The sequence below is a fragment of the Eptesicus fuscus genome, chromosome 12 (assembly GCF_027574615.1).
Source record: "Eptesicus fuscus isolate TK198812 chromosome 12, DD_ASM_mEF_20220401, whole genome shotgun sequence".
Classification (NCBI taxonomy): domain Eukaryota; kingdom Metazoa; phylum Chordata; class Mammalia; order Chiroptera; family Vespertilionidae; genus Eptesicus; species Eptesicus fuscus.
In genome coordinates this window covers 38,196,691-38,212,176 of record NC_072484.1, presented here as the reverse complement: position 1 = coordinate 38,212,176, position 15,486 = coordinate 38,196,691, and the positions used below count along the sequence as shown (strand labels likewise).

Genomic DNA, 15,486 nt, shown 5'->3' with positions numbered 1-15,486 from the left:
ATGGGTTGATGCTCAACCACTGACCTACACCAGCCAGGCACATTATGGACATTTAAAAACTCACCCTGTGTTGTTAAATGTGAAAGCAATGAGGAGGAAGCCTCATATGAAGTCAGGGTAAATAGAAAAAAAAAATTTTTTAAATTGAAACTGGTAGGGGAAAATGATGAATGTTGCATTTGATTTGAGGAAGAAACTGTTTGATGGTAGGCACCATTTTGAAAGGAAAAGAGAGACTTTAACAAAATTTCAAAAATGCTCTCATGGTCCTAGCTGGTTTGGCTTAGTGAATAGAGCATTGGCCTGCAGACAGAAAGGACCCAGGTTCAATTCCAGTCAAAGGCACATGCCCGGATTATGGGCTCTATCCCCAGAAGGGGGCATGCAGGAGGCAGCCAATCAATGATTCTCTCTCATCATTAATGTCTCTCTCTCTCTCTCTCTCTCTCTCTCTCTCTCTCTCTCCCCATCCCTTCCTCTCTGAAATCATTAAATAATATATATATATATTTTAAATGCTCTCATGATGCTATGACAAAAATCAGCTACAGAAGTGACAATCTAGAAACATGTTAGACTTGTTTGTAGCACTGATATCAAAGTCTACAATATCACATCTGGGTGATAATGGCAATTAGTAAGAAACTTAGGGGTTATTGAAGAAGTTAAGGCAATAAAGAAATTAAAAAAAAAAAGAAAAAAAACAAAAAAACAAAATGACATACTTGTCGTAAGTATACATATTTCAAAATTAAATCTGTGCAGAAGTCTAAAAAAAAAAAAAGAAGAAGTTAAGGACTGAGTAGGTAAAAATGTACAAATAATTTGTTACAAAGTATAGATGCTTCTAAAGTTCAAAAGCTTTTTGAAATTACAAAATATATATCAAAGTGAGAGGTTTAAATAATATAACTTCTGAAAGGATTCCCTAAAATATTTTTTAATATCATCATGGGCAGCTACCTATTACAGCAGATTTTCTATATAGATAAATTGACGTATTTGGGTACCAACTGCCCAATGTAACTTTTTTTTTTTTTTTTTAGTAAGGCATCCATAGCAGTGAATTAGACATTTATTTGGTAAAATGTATTTGAAAACTTAACATTTTAATCCCACGTGAATTACTTTGCATTTAAGAGCAAATAATGGATTCATAAAAGTGCTTGCAGAATACGTTTTAAATCGAGAAGCTTCTCGATTTAAAATAGATTTCTGTCACTTGCGTATGGTGAATTAGTTTTTAATATGAATATTAGAGCATGTGTGGCTTTAATATTTGCTAAATAAAGCATTACAACTGGGTACTTTGTAATTGAATATGTACACTTCACAGCATTTTCATAGTACTTTGTAAAATTTTTGTTTGTTACACATTTTAACTTGTGAAGATATTTTCCACCACTGTTTACTATTTTAATATTTTATTAAACCATAAAAGTCTAAAGCAAAAGAGTATCTGTGAGCTCATTCACAGCTCTATTTTACAAAGCACAGAACCTTGATGATCTCACATGCCCTTAATTAAAATATCCTCCAACCGAATATTTAATGTAGGAATTTCATTGTTAAGAGAAGGTTCTCGTTAAACACAAAAAATTATCATTCTTGTATTACCACACTGCATTCTATATTATCTGAAAGTAAAGGAAGGAAACAGCAGCTCTTATTAAACATCTAGTTACTTAGGATGGCTTCTACAAAACTTTAACAACATTTTTTAGCTGTAAATTTATTTGTCTTTTTATTGAAAGCTCTTCTTTTAAATCACAAAGCAAAGTTTAAATCATCTAGGGAAGCACATCTTAACCTAGTAAATTGAATCTTTCTTCTTCACAAGTACAATAGAAATTAATTGATTTAATACTATATTGGAGGAGGGAGGGAAACATACATTCTTATTTCCTTTTGTAGAGTTTTGAGGATGGGGGTGGAATGGGAATACTGCTTTACTCTAGTCTTTTCCAGATTGAAATCTTTCTATGCTTTTACTAAGTATCAAACACTTAGAATATAAGTAATATTGAACAAGAGTCTGTGTTTCATAGCAAATTATAAGCCATGTACTCTCAAAGTTATAATGCAAAGTATAAAACAATTTAATCATTCAAATTTTCTAAGTAGTATTTATAGTGGTTTAGAGATTAAGCAGAATATTAAATATGGAAAATAATATTGACAATATTAGTGAAAAGATGCCGATATAGAAAATACATCACCGCCCTAACTGGTTTGGCTCAGTGGATAGAGCGTCGGCCTGCAGACTGAAGGGTCCCAGGTTCGATTTCAGACAAGGACATGTACCTTGGTTGTGGGCACATCCCCAGTAGGGGGTGTGCAGGAGGCAACTAATGGATGTTTCTCTCTCATTGATATTTCTAACTCTCTATCCCTCTTCCTTCCTCTCAGTAAAAAATCAATAAAATATATTTTTTAAAAAAAGAAAATACATCACCTGTTACATTCTAAGTGTGCTTTTGATTTTAAATCTTTTAAACCCCCTTAGCCCTCTCATTTTCTGTTTAAATTATCTCTACTTAACTCCAAATGTTCACCACTTTTCAACTTTCAGCCCTTCTCTGAAGTCTTCCTTGATTATTCCTATCCTTTCTGACCTCGCCCCCCCCCCTTTTTTTTTTGCATTCCCCATAGGAGAAACACTTCTGTAATGATCGGTAGGTACTTAATAATCCATGCTCATTAGCCACTTTGGTTGGACATTTCTTTCTTTCCCCACTGGGATACAAATGCTGACAATAGACTGGGAAATAATCAATAACTGATGGCAAATACTGGCTTAAGACCCAGCATGTAGGGAGTGAAGTAGAGCAGGTCCACCTGGAATCTTCATGGGCGATAAATGAGGTGGGTTGTACAGAAGGGGTGAAGAGAAAACTCTGAGTCCCCAGCTGGATGAGTCAACCAGGCTCAGTGAAATTTTTCTTTTCCAATCATTTGAACATTGGCGGTCCCAAGACTGAGTCATCACCATGTGGGAATTCCAGCAAATGATTGAGCAAGAGGGGCAAGATCTCGTGAAGACAAATGCTGTGGAATCTCTTGGCAGAGAAGACAGAGCAGCTTAGACATGCCTCCTTCAGAGTAAGAGTGTTGGCCTGGCTTGAGGAGGGCTGAGGGCTCAAAAATGTCATTCGTCATCTTCAATTTCGACTTCGTGGTCCGGGGTGATTTTAGTTGGCCGCATGGTAGATGCAGGCACCGTGGCAGGAGAGCTTTGGTTGGGCACAGTGGCAGGTGGTTGGGTGCTCTGAGATTCAGGCAGGGTCGATGGGGCAGGAGATGTGGTAGGAGATGAGGTAGAACCAGGGGTAGGGGCAGGAGAAGTAGTAGCACTAGTGATGGGGGCAGGAGAAGTAGTAGCACTAGTGATGGGGGCAGGAGGAGCAGTAGCACTAGTGATGGGGGCAGGAGATGAGGTAGAACCAGGCGTGGGGACAGGAGTTGCGGTAGAACCAGGGTCACAGATCACATGACTGGACTTCCCATCTGCGTGAATGACGATGGTTGTACCCATGGTGTGCTTGCCAAAGTGAACAAAATATAAGACCAGAACAACGAGGGTTGTAGCAATTAGACAGGCCAGCAGACACACCAGAAATGTTTTCCAGAGTGACCATGGTTTTGCTGTAACCTGCAAAGGATTACAGTAAGTGGATATTTCAGCAAATTACATAGGAGCAGTTTAGGTAAGTGATTGCAATTAGAATAAGGCTAACCTTTTCCAAATGATATAATTTAAAGCACAACGTATCAACCTCCACTCTGTCTCTCTTTCAAATAAGCACAAAAACACCCACATACACACACCCCTTGTCCACTAGTCCATGAGAACAAAATGTTCCCTCTTAGTTACCCTTTCACAGTAAAGCAATAATGTGTCATCTCAAATGCAAGTAGATTGCCTCAGGAATATAGTTATTATCTGCTACTAATATTGCAGTATAAATTATCTGATTAGTCTTCATGGGTAGAAAAATAATGTATAGGCATATCAAAACATTTAGATTGGTTATGTTTGGATGAGGAAAATTCACAAGTATTTTTTTTTCATCATTATTTCCTGTTTTCACATTATCTACTGAGAGCTTATAATTAGAGAATTATTTATTAAATACATTTTTATCTATTACACATAAATGAAAAAACTTTCATTGAGCCTAGAAAGACATTAAAATGGGAAATCTCTAGTATGGAGGGGGTCTTAAAGGAACAGACTACAGCACTGATAAAAGGTTGGGGGCTGCGGGTTCTAGGTTTTGCCCAGAGCTTGTGGAGGGAAGCTCTGAAGAAGGGTTGAAGAGACAAAAGACAGCAGCAAATGAAAGGTTAAAGGAGAAGAGAGCCCGGCAGAGGGGGTCTGAGTCAGGGCCTGCCTGTCCCATTTTTCCATTTTTCCATTGTGCTAAAGGACTACTGAAAACTTCCCACGTCACCCAGTTTTCAAACCTTACCCATTGCGGCTGGAAGGTCACAGGAGACGATCTACAACAACAGTGTGTTCTGCAATTTGAACAGTATGGATTTCTGGGTAACTGCAGAGAAAGAATTTAAAACAGACAACCAACCCTGATTTTTAAGGATAAAGAAAGTTTATTTGAACCAGAAACATAGACATATAATATATATTAAAAATTATGTGACTCTAACATGTATCAAATGAAGAACTAACCAATCTAGGAGAATCTGAAACTCTAAAAATGATTTAATGATATAAATTATAAAAATACATTTTTCATATCAAATGATCAAAGAAGAAAAATAAATGATCATTTCAGTAGATGCTCAAGGGTCATTCAACAAATTTCAGTAGTCAGTTGTGACACAAGCAGACAAATAATACAAATCTCAAAGAAATAAAAACAAAAGAATAATTCCCAATTGTGGTGAGTAATATTGACCTGGAACCAATGACCAACATCATATATAACAGTGAAATGCCAGGCACCTTCCTTTAAGTCAGGAGTGAAGACTATCTCCTACCACCAATATTAGGTAAATTTTTTCCATATTTAAAATTGTAAATCATTTTTTATTTTTCAATTATAGTTCACATACAATATTATATTAGTTTCAGGTGTATACCACAGTGATTAGACATTTTATAACTTCCTAAGTGATCATCCAGATAAATCTTACACCCATCTGACACCATACATAGTTATTAAAATATTATTGACTCTATTACCTATGCTATGCTTTACATTCTTATTCTGTAACTATCAATTTGTACTTCTTAATCCCTTCACCTTTTTCATCCAGCTCTCCAACCCCCTTCCCATCTGGAAAACATCAAAATGTTCTCTGCATCTATGAGTCTGTTCCTGTTCTATTTGTCCATTTATTTTGTTTTATTAGACGTTCTCATCAACATGTAGCAATAATGAAAATGTGAAGATAAAACTAGCATTATTTTCACATAATATAATTGTGTACAAACAGAATCCCATATATCAAAATATAAAATATATATGTAACAGTACTTGTGTGCGTGTGTATTAGCAACTACAATAGTAATAAAACATATGAAATGGTTAAGCATATAAAATACCATAGGGCTTATGTAAAGAAAACCATGGAACTTTACCGAGGAACAAAAAGACAACTTAAATAAATGTCCTCTTATAGAAGGTTTCAGTAGCATAAGCTCTCAATTCTCTAAATTTTAATTAAGAGCTTTATGGAAATGTTACAAGAAAAAAAATAGACAAAAATTTAATGTGGCAAAATAAATAAGCCAAAAATAAAATTACATTTGATTGGGGTGAGAGGAGACAGAAAGCAAAATATTAGCAGTGGTTTTCTCTGGGATGGATCATGAGTGACTCTTTTTTTCTTTGTAATTTTCCAAATGTTTTAAAATCATAGAATAATTGTAAAAAAAATGTCTTCTGCTCCTTGTTTTGAGGGATCTAAGAGATAGTCGTCAGATTACTAAAAAATGGGAAATTCTAACTATTTCCTTTCATAGTCTCAGAAGTTAATTTTACTGTTCGTGTTTTTTAGCATAATTAACTAATTATATGACTTAATGGAATAAATTGCATAAATGTTTTGGCATATGGGAACATAACCATAACTCGTTTAATATATTATGAAAAGGAGATAGAAACAAAATGATGTATAAGAAATACTAAAGCAGTGACATTTTTTAGCTTCCTTCACACATAAGGCATGCTATACATTAATGCTAAGGTGGTACCGTTAATGAATCCCCAGATACAGCCTTCAAGTTGAAAAGCAATTCGATGTCAAATCCTAGCCTGGTATTTATTTGGTTTCACTTGTGGCTTGGTTCTACAACCTCAAGTTAATTATAAAATTTGTTTTTCTTTGTTAGGAACATACTAGTCCAGATATTTGAAAAGTAGCCTATTACAATGAATAGATTATATGTGAGAAATTTGAGTTTGATTTCTGGTTCTGCCACTGGCTAGCTGGACTTCTAATGTTTCACTTTCCTCATTTGTGAAATGAAGGGATTTGTTTGAATGGTGAATGAGACCCTTTATTTGTTCTAAGAAATAGAATTTTCACATTACTAGAGTAACACGTTTTAAGCATACATTCCTCTGCCATAAGACATTTTTCATAAATTATCACTTCAAGTACAAGTAGGCCAATGAGAGTAAATATTTTCATTGGATCAAAATATTAAGAAATAGAAATAATATTGTTAGTATTTGCTACAAACACATTTCAAACGATCTACTTAAATTTTGTCTCCTGGTGTCTTCTGATATAAATATCAAAATTTAAGCAAAAAGTCTAATGCAAAATTCCCAAGTGATGTGAGAGCACTATTTGGCATACTAAATAACTCCCTCAACACTTGTGATCAGTGATAATAAAATCTCAGATTCTATTCCTCCTGTAATAGCAAACATCAGAGATATGCAACTTAATTTTCTTGAAGGGTTAAATGTTAAAGGTCAAAAGCAAGAATATTAGACATGAAAGATTAAAGACTATTTGCAATACTCACCAGCTCAGCTGCATTTTGTTCAGCATCCCCAGAACACTGCCCTTGTTTTCCATCCATCCTGAGCGTGCTGGTATCCCAGATGCAATGCTAACGATGTCTGTACTCTCTGGGTTAGAAGTTAGGAAACACTGGATTTATGTTAAATAACTGTGTATTTATTCAGTCTGGATTACGTAAACTAATAGGCATCTATTTCCTAAAAAAAAACAAATCCCAATTTCAATCCCAAAGTACAAATTGATACTAGTTGAGAAAAATAAACAGAAAAAAATTGCTCCCTTTAGAAATGACAAGTAGAATGTTATCTCAACTGTAAGAATGACTCTGAGCAGATATAAACCCTTGCCTTCCTTATTTCACAAAACTTATTTGAAATCCCATAAATTTGATTTCTAACAGGTTAGGAATTTAGTTTTTGCTTCTAAAAAAAAGCTCACAAAGCCACTCCTTAATTATAAAGATTGCAGAATTCTGTGGCTAAGCAGAGGGATTATGATGATGACTAATTTTTAAACTTTCAAAAAAAAAAAAAAAGAGAGAGACAATATTGATATTACTGGATTGTTGTAAATTTAGATGAATGGTGACTAAGTCAGTGGCTACATTGAGATGGACAAAGAAAAACACATTAAATGGCTATAGCTACAGTTAAAAATAAAAATAAGAGATAAGTACACTTCGGTAGCTCTTGATTATATACATCAAGGATTATCCACAGTAAACCTTGCCACTTCTTAGCACATTATATCTTGATTTAGATTAGGTGTTAATTGTCACTGCTGCTGATGACTGCTAATCTTTTAGATGAGCGGGAACTGGAAAAGAATGTCTTTGGTTCTTTCCCATTTCTCACAGAGAGAAGTGTACATGATACAGCATGCAAAACTGAGGTGGTGTTTCCAATTAGCCTGAGAGGTGATGCTCTCTGACCCTTTGGCAAAATGGTATGCAGTACAGACTAGAGAAAAAAATGACTTTAAAGTTCTTAGTTCCGCATTTCCTGTAGGCCAACAACTTTGGTTGGGGGATGCTTAGTGACAGAAACTTCCAAAATATCAATAGACTTACACACATCCTAATTTAAGAGCAGACATGTCTCCTTGTATGTAACAGGTATGTTCATTAAATGTTATGTAAATAAATTCCAAATTTCTGTACTAATTGAGCAAACAATAAATATGCTTTAAGTCACTGTTAGTTGCTAATTCCTTTCTTCCTTCCTTCCTTCCTTCCTTCCTTCCTTCCTTCCTTCCTTCCTTCTGTCTTCATTCATTCATTCCTTCTTCCTTCCTTCCTTTCTCTTTCTTTCATTCCCTTGTGACAAAAATAAATCCTGTCTCATTAATCCAGTGTCATCTGATGGTATATGATCCCACTTTTATGTAATGGTTGAATAACTTGAGATCTTCAAATTACAATTCTAAACTTCTCAGTAGTGGTCTAAATCTTAGAGTAGCAAATATCTGACAAAGTTAGCATCAGAAATCTGGTTCCCTATCTTTTTTTTTTCTTTCAATGTAGGCTACTACATTTTATTAGAAAGACACGCCCTCTATAAATCAAAAGGGAAAGTCAAAAAACAGTGACAACGGTCTTCAATGCCCTGAAAAAAACAATTACTGGTGAGCTAGAAATCTATGCTCAACAAAAATATCTACAAGTAAAAAGTTTAAATCAGATTATTTAAAGTTATCATCAACAGACACTCACTAAAAGAAATGCAAAAGAGCAGAAGGGAAGAAATCTCAGTTGGAAGGGTTGAGATGTAAAAAGGAAAGGTGACAAGATAAGAATGTCCACTATGACACCTGCTCCGCAATATTGTACAGAAATTCCTAATCAAGGCAGTAAAATAGCAAATTAGTAATATGAAGAGGTTAGACTGTTCCTATTTGCATATGAGTAAAACATAGAAATAAGAAGACAAGCAAACTACTTTAGAATGAGTCAGAGTTTATCAAGATTAGTAGATACAAAATCAGTACAAAATAATTTAAGAAATCAATTGTATTTTTGTATACCAACAATAATATTCAGAAAACGAAAACTTAAAGAAATATTACTGGAAATTTTCAAGTATTTAGAAATAAACTTAACCATAGACATGTGATACTTTTACTGGAAATATTCTAAAACTTTATTAAGTCATTAATGAAGTCCCAAATAAATATACTGTTGGCAACAGTTTAAATTGGCAAGACCATTTAGAAAACACTTGACATTATCTAGTAAATTGGAAGATATTCATATACTGTGATCTAGTAATTCCACTCCTGGTATATTCCCAAGGGAAATACACAGATGCATGCACATGGACACACACACACACACACACACACACACACACACACACACTGTAATTGTTCGGAATCCTTAGAAGACCTGAAAAGAGTATGTTTCTGGGTTATGTTATAAATAACTCAGAAATGGAAAGTTTCCCTATAGGTCAAAGTTATTGTGCCAATCTTAAATCCCAGAAACATCAACTTTTCAAAGTAGTTGATAACAGTGCAGAGAAATTAAATATGTTGTCCAGAGAGCATGGCTATTGGGATCATTTGTGCTTCTTCTTGTTGCCGAAAATCAGCTAAAAATCAAAAGAAAAAATCAATTTCTACTTTATCCCATTGCTAATTGACTTGCTTATGGAATCCCAAATAGGGAAATGTGGAATTCTGAGAAAGTTATCCAGAAGCTCATAGAGTAAGAACAAAGTTGATAGACTAAAATATTAGAAGTTAAAACACTCTAGCTAAATGAATTTTTATTATATAATATATGTACATATACAATAATCCTACCTAATAAAAGAGTAATATGCAAATTGACCCTAACTCCACTACAACCACAAGCCACACCCACAACCCACACCCATTAGCCAATCAGGAGCATATATGCAAATAAACCCAACCAAGATGGCTACAGCCACAGAGAGCAAGGTTTCCCAGGCAAAGGAGGAAGCCAAGCTTTCCACCTGCCCTGGCTGGCCTAGGCCTCCACTCCAGGCTACAAAGTTTCAATTATAGAAGGTGAATTAACCCCAACAGAAATGGCTGCTGGCCATGGAGCGAGCAGGAGGCTTGGCTCCACTCCAGGCTACAAAGTTTCAATTGTAGAAGGTAAATAAATTCCAGATACCAGGGCCTCCACTTGGGTCACCAGGGGGCGTGGCTGGCCTGCAAACCACCACAGGCCCCTTGCTCAGGCCGCCCCACACCCCAAGGGAACCCCCATCCTGATCTGGGACACCCTTCAGGGCAAACCAGCCAGTCCCCACCCATGCACCAGGCCTCTATCTTATCTAATTAAAGAGTAATATGCAGATTGATCATCACTCCAACACACAATATGGCTGTCCCCATGTGGTCAAAGATCCTGCCCCCATGTGGACACAAGATGGCCACCACAAGATGGCCAGCAGGAGAGGGCAGTTGGGAGGCACCAGGCCCGCAAGGGAGGGCAGTTGAGATGGACCAGGCCTGCAAGGGAGGGCAGTTGAGATGGACCAGGCCTGCAGGGGAGGGCAGTTAGGGGTGACAAGGCTGGCAGAGGAGGGAAGTTGGGAGCAAACAGGCTGGCAGGGGAGCAGTTAGGCATCAATCAGGCTGGCAGCAGAGTGGTTAGGGGGTGATCAGGCTGGCAGGCAGAAGCGGTTAGGGGTAATCAGGAAGGCAGGCAGGTGATCAGTTGGGAGCCAGCAGTCCTGGATTGTGAGAGGGATGTCCGACTGCCCGTTTAGGCCCGATCCACTGGATCGGGCCTAAACGGGCAGTCGGACATCCCTCTAGGGGTCCCAGATTGGAGAGGGTACAGGCTGGGCTGATGGACACCCCCCTCCGTGCACGAATTTTGTGCACTGGGCCTCTAGTCTATACTAATAAAAGGGTAATATGCTAATTAGATTGATTGCCTAGACATCTTCCGGATGTCCAACTTCCTTTCGGACAAAGCCATGGTGGCAGGGTCCGAGGCAGAGGCAGTTAGGAGTGATCAGGCCAGAAGGGGAGCAAGCAGTTAGGGGTGATCAGGCTGGCAGGGGAGGACAGTTAGGGGGTGATCAGGCCGGCAGGCAGAGGTGGTTAGGGGCAATCAGGCAGGCAGGCAGGCAAGCAAGTGGTTAGGAGCCAGCAGTCCTGTGTTATGAGAGGTCCCAGATTGGAGAGGGTGCAGTCTGGGCTGAGGGACACAACCCCCCCATGCATGAATTTCGTGCACCGGGCCTCTAGTATATAAATAAACAAATATTAATGACATATTTTACTATATATACACACACACACACACACACACACACACACACACACAAAATGTATATGCATATAAGTGACATATATACAAAATAGTAACAAGTCTGGCATTTCACTTATATATTTGACATTAATATACAGTGGATGACACTGTCACTAACAATGTAACAAGACTGCCCTCCTTGCTTTGACTACAATCTCCTTGCTTTGACTATGTTTTTAGTCTTTGCTAACTGGGTCAAGAAAAAAGTTGTGTGTGTGTGTGTGTGTGTGTGTGTGTGTGTGTGTAGTTATGTTCTTTGTTTTATACTCTGAAATTGAACAATTTAATAGCCATTTACACATTATTCAACATTCACTTTATAGAATATTCATATGTATATATTTATATGTTTATGCATGTTCATGTTTATGTTTTTCATGCTCATATTTATGTTTTATGTCAGTTTAACTATTGTGGTTCAGTGTGTTTTTTTCTAATAAACATTTCATGTTATAAGATACTAATTACTTTCCCCACCTATGTATTACAGTTATTTTTTCTGCAGGTTTTTATTTTTTCCTGCTTTTTAAAGACATTTATTTTTACTTACAGAAGTTTTTAAAACTTAGGAGGTTAAGCTAATTATCTCTGCTTTTTATGTTCTCATTTTCAACAATTAACTTTTTAGTACATTTACAATCAATTTTGATTTCTTTTTTCCCAAATATTTAACCAATTGTTTCAGAACATTTAGTATATATTTCTTTCTCTTTCAATTTGTAATATATAAGTTTTTACATTATAGATTATTTTTTTCAAGTTCTTATAAACAACTTAACCTAATTTCAAACAAACAATTATTTAATTAAGAGCTTAGTACAGGTAAAGGAAGTTTGTTGAACATTCTTGTTATGACATACAGGGCATAAATATTTTGACAAATATGACATGAACATCCAAACTTTTATATTTCATTTGAACGTTATGAAATTGGTCTACATATGTTGTATATTATAACAAATTAATATTTGGTTATACATCTAGTAGATGACTTCCTGCTGTCTATTCACCACAATCATTTTCCTAATTCTCACCAACTAAAACGGACAATTGACATTTGACACACGTCCTTTCTTTTGACAACACCTTTTTCTGAAAATATGTCCTCCCTTTAATTACCTATGGATTTCTGTATTTTAATCCTGTGACTATAATTCTCTCTCTGAAGATATTGTAGTCCCAGCTAAGCTCTGCTATGGCACTGAACACGACCTATTGTAATTAAATATATTTCAATAGGGCAGGGACCAGGCCAATTTCTTAAATGCATTTCCTGAGTGGTTAGTACCCAACAGCATAATTTATAAGAACTTAATCAATACTGGGTGGCTAACTGATAAATTACTGGTTGGGGTTACAAAGTTCCATAAATACGTGATTTATGGTAATTACTGGAGAATTGCGTTTGGGACTACATGACGCCCAACAGACTTGGAGCACTTGAGTTAATTGGTGCATCCAAGTATTAGGCGTCACTTTTCTGGTCTGAGAATTCTATCTACTCTGCAAAATGTTTCATTACAATGAAGATTTCCCAAGTTCTCATTTCAGCCAACTTGAACCTTTCAATCTTGCATCCTTCTGGATGGCTATATTTCAGTGTATCTCTTGCTTTGTCCTGATCAGCATAAAATGGAGACCGAGACCGAATCTGCACTGAAATGAAGCCTAGAGCCTTTGTGGTCATTGTTACATGATCTGCTGAAACTACCCCTCTAGAGTGACTCAGGCAGCCCATTCTGACAGAATGGCACAAGTTGGGGAAGTAGAAGAGGGGTTACATTTGTTATCGTTGTGAGACATTTCCTGACATTCATCAAAAAATGTATAACAGCCGAAACCGGTTTGGCTCAGTGGATAGAGCGTCGGCCTGCGGACTCAAGGGTCCCAGGTTCGATTCCGGTCAAGGGCATGTACCTTGGTTGTGGGCACATCCCCAGTAGGGGGTGTGCAGGAGGCAGCTGATCGATGTTTCTCTCTCATCGATGTTTCTAACTCTATCCCTCTCTCTTCCTCTCTGTAAAAAATCAATAAAATATATTTTTAAAAAATGTATAACAATAAAAACACAAAGAATGGTAATACAGACACCTACCTCTGTATCTACTGTCCATAATAATACATAGAAATCACTAATATAATTGAAGCCCCATTATACATTCCTTTATAATATCCTCTGTCTCCAGATATAGCCAGAACCTTAAACTGTGTGGTTATCATTCCCTTGTATTTCTTTATAGCTAGACTACATACTCCTTCATTTTTAGAAACATAAGTAGTAAAGGTATTTAGCTGTATGCTTCTGGACTTGCATTTATTTATTAATTTTATTTCTATTTTGAAATTTCTACTTCAAACCATGCTGCTATGAACATCTCATCCATGTCTTCTGGCACTAAGAGATATACTAGTACAGTTGACCCTTGAACACTGCGGGGTGGAGAGGGCAGGGGCCTGAGGGTTAGGGGCACTGACCCCCTGTGCACTCAAAAACCTAAGTATGGCTTTTCACTCCCCCAACTTAACTACTGATAGTCTATCATTGATTGGAAAATACTGTAACATAAATAGTCAATTAATAGATATTTTATGTTATATATATTGTTATATGTATTATATACTGAATTTTACACTGAAATAAGCTTGAGAAAGAAAATGTTGTTCATGAAATCATAAGGGAGAGAAAACACATTTATAGTATTTACTGAAAAAATCCACATATAAGTGACTCATGTGTTCGAACCTGTGTTTGAAATGATATAGTAATAGATATAGATATCACTAGAGAAAGACAGAGAGAGAGAGGAGTTGCTATGTTACAGGGCATGCACATTTCAAATTTATTGGAAAATGCAAAAATCTTTTCCTAAGTGTTTGTACTAGTCTGCATCCCTACAAGCAGTGTATGAGAGTGACCATTTTTCTATATCATTGTCAGTACTTGAGATTTTCAGACTTTTAAAAAATACTTTCCAATCTAGTGGATATAAATGACCCCAGAGTAAATCTAGTGGAGAATGCAATTCCAAAACCATTACCTCCTACCTAGACCTTTCTCTGGAGTCTAGACATCTGCCCTCTATTAGATGCCCTCTCTTATATGTCCCCAAGATGCCTCAGCATGCACTGACGGACCTGGATTGGACTAGGGCTCATGGAAAAGGGTATTAGTGGTCACAGGAAGTCCAAGAACACATATAATGGGAGTCAGAACGTGAGACACCCAGAAAAGGAAGTGTTTGTGGTTAGAGTATAAAATTGAAGTTTAAACTTTTAGTGGGGGAGTTGTTCTTGCAGAGGACAGGGTCTATGGGTTATTGGAGGCTAAATGACCACTATTTACATAAAGTGATGGTAGAGAAAATGAAAATGACCAGGAACTGAACCATGACGGTCACAGGGAGGTTAGAAAGTAGGATAGCCAAATGGCACGGGCCTCAAATAATGTGTTTTAGTGAGAAAAGGTAAGGAATGGTTTGCCAGCAATGATGAGCAACTAGAATGTTTGCCTTCCCTTCACCCCCATAGACATCCCCAATGTTCTCAAAATATGCCACAAAGAAGTAATGAGTCATAGTCACTAAAGACAAAGAGAAAGGTTATCCTTTGGAAAGAGACAGTGTTCTTTAAGGCAAATTGATGGTGGAATCACTGTTGAAAGAACCCAAAAAGATAGGAGAGTTTGTAACAGATATCTCATAGGACACAGTGGGAGAGATTAGGAAGAAAGGGACAAATTAAAAGGTGAACTAGGAGAAAAAAAGTAGAGAGCAAGATAGGTATGAAAGTCAGGTCAAGCAGTGGTGATGAGAGGGGTTATCTCCACTTGAGTTGTAAGGCCAGGTGGAATCCATAGATCTCATTATTCAAGGGGCACCTTGGTTAAAGCGGTTTTAGTGCAACACAAGCCAAGGCCTGAAGTCTCAGGGTTCCAAATTGTGAGACATTGACAGAATGAGTCAAGGTCTAATCCAACACTTTGAGCAAACATTTCTGATATGAGCTTGGCACAAGACTAAGCACTGGGGATTAAACATTTGCACAGCTCGGCTTTGGAACTGTAGGCACAATTAATTTATAGTCCCAGCATGCTCAGTAAAAACAATTGCTGATCCTTAAATTTGGTTTTATTCCCAACCTTGAGAGGTTATTCAATTTGCCCAGGGGTGGAATCTCTGAAAAACAAGTTTAAA

At 36.8% G+C, this 15,486-nt stretch overlaps 1 protein-coding gene across 1 annotated transcript; it reads right to left on the bottom strand.

Moving 5' to 3' along the window:
* Positions 1-1,227: 1,227 nt before the first annotated feature.
* LOC114234459 (dynactin-associated protein-like) lies at positions 1,228-7,337 on the bottom strand. Its single transcript, XM_028157730.2, has 3 exons — positions 7,004-7,337; positions 4,473-4,553; positions 1,228-3,652 (listed from the first exon to the last, which is right to left on the bottom strand). The coding sequence occupies exons 1-3, from the start codon at positions 7,058-7,060 to the stop codon at positions 3,149-3,151; spliced, it is 642 nt and encodes a 213-aa protein (XP_028013531.1). The 5' UTR covers positions 7,061-7,337; the 3' UTR covers positions 1,228-3,148.
* Positions 7,338-15,486: the final 8,149 nt, after the last annotated feature.

Excerpts from the sequence above, each read along its gene's own strand:
- LOC114234459 (XM_028157730.2), bottom strand. The coding sequence starts at position 7,060 with ATGGATGGAAAACAAGGGCAGTGTTCTGGGGATGCTGAACAAAATGCA. Across the intron at positions 4,554-7,003 it reads AACAAAATGCAGCTGAGCTG|TTACCCAGAAATCCATACTG; the intron begins GTGAGTATTGCA and ends CTTTCTCTGCAG. Across the intron at positions 3,653-4,472 it reads TGACCTTCCAGCCGCAATGG|GTTACAGCAAAACCATGGTC; the intron begins GTAAGGTTTGAA and ends AATCCTTTGCAG.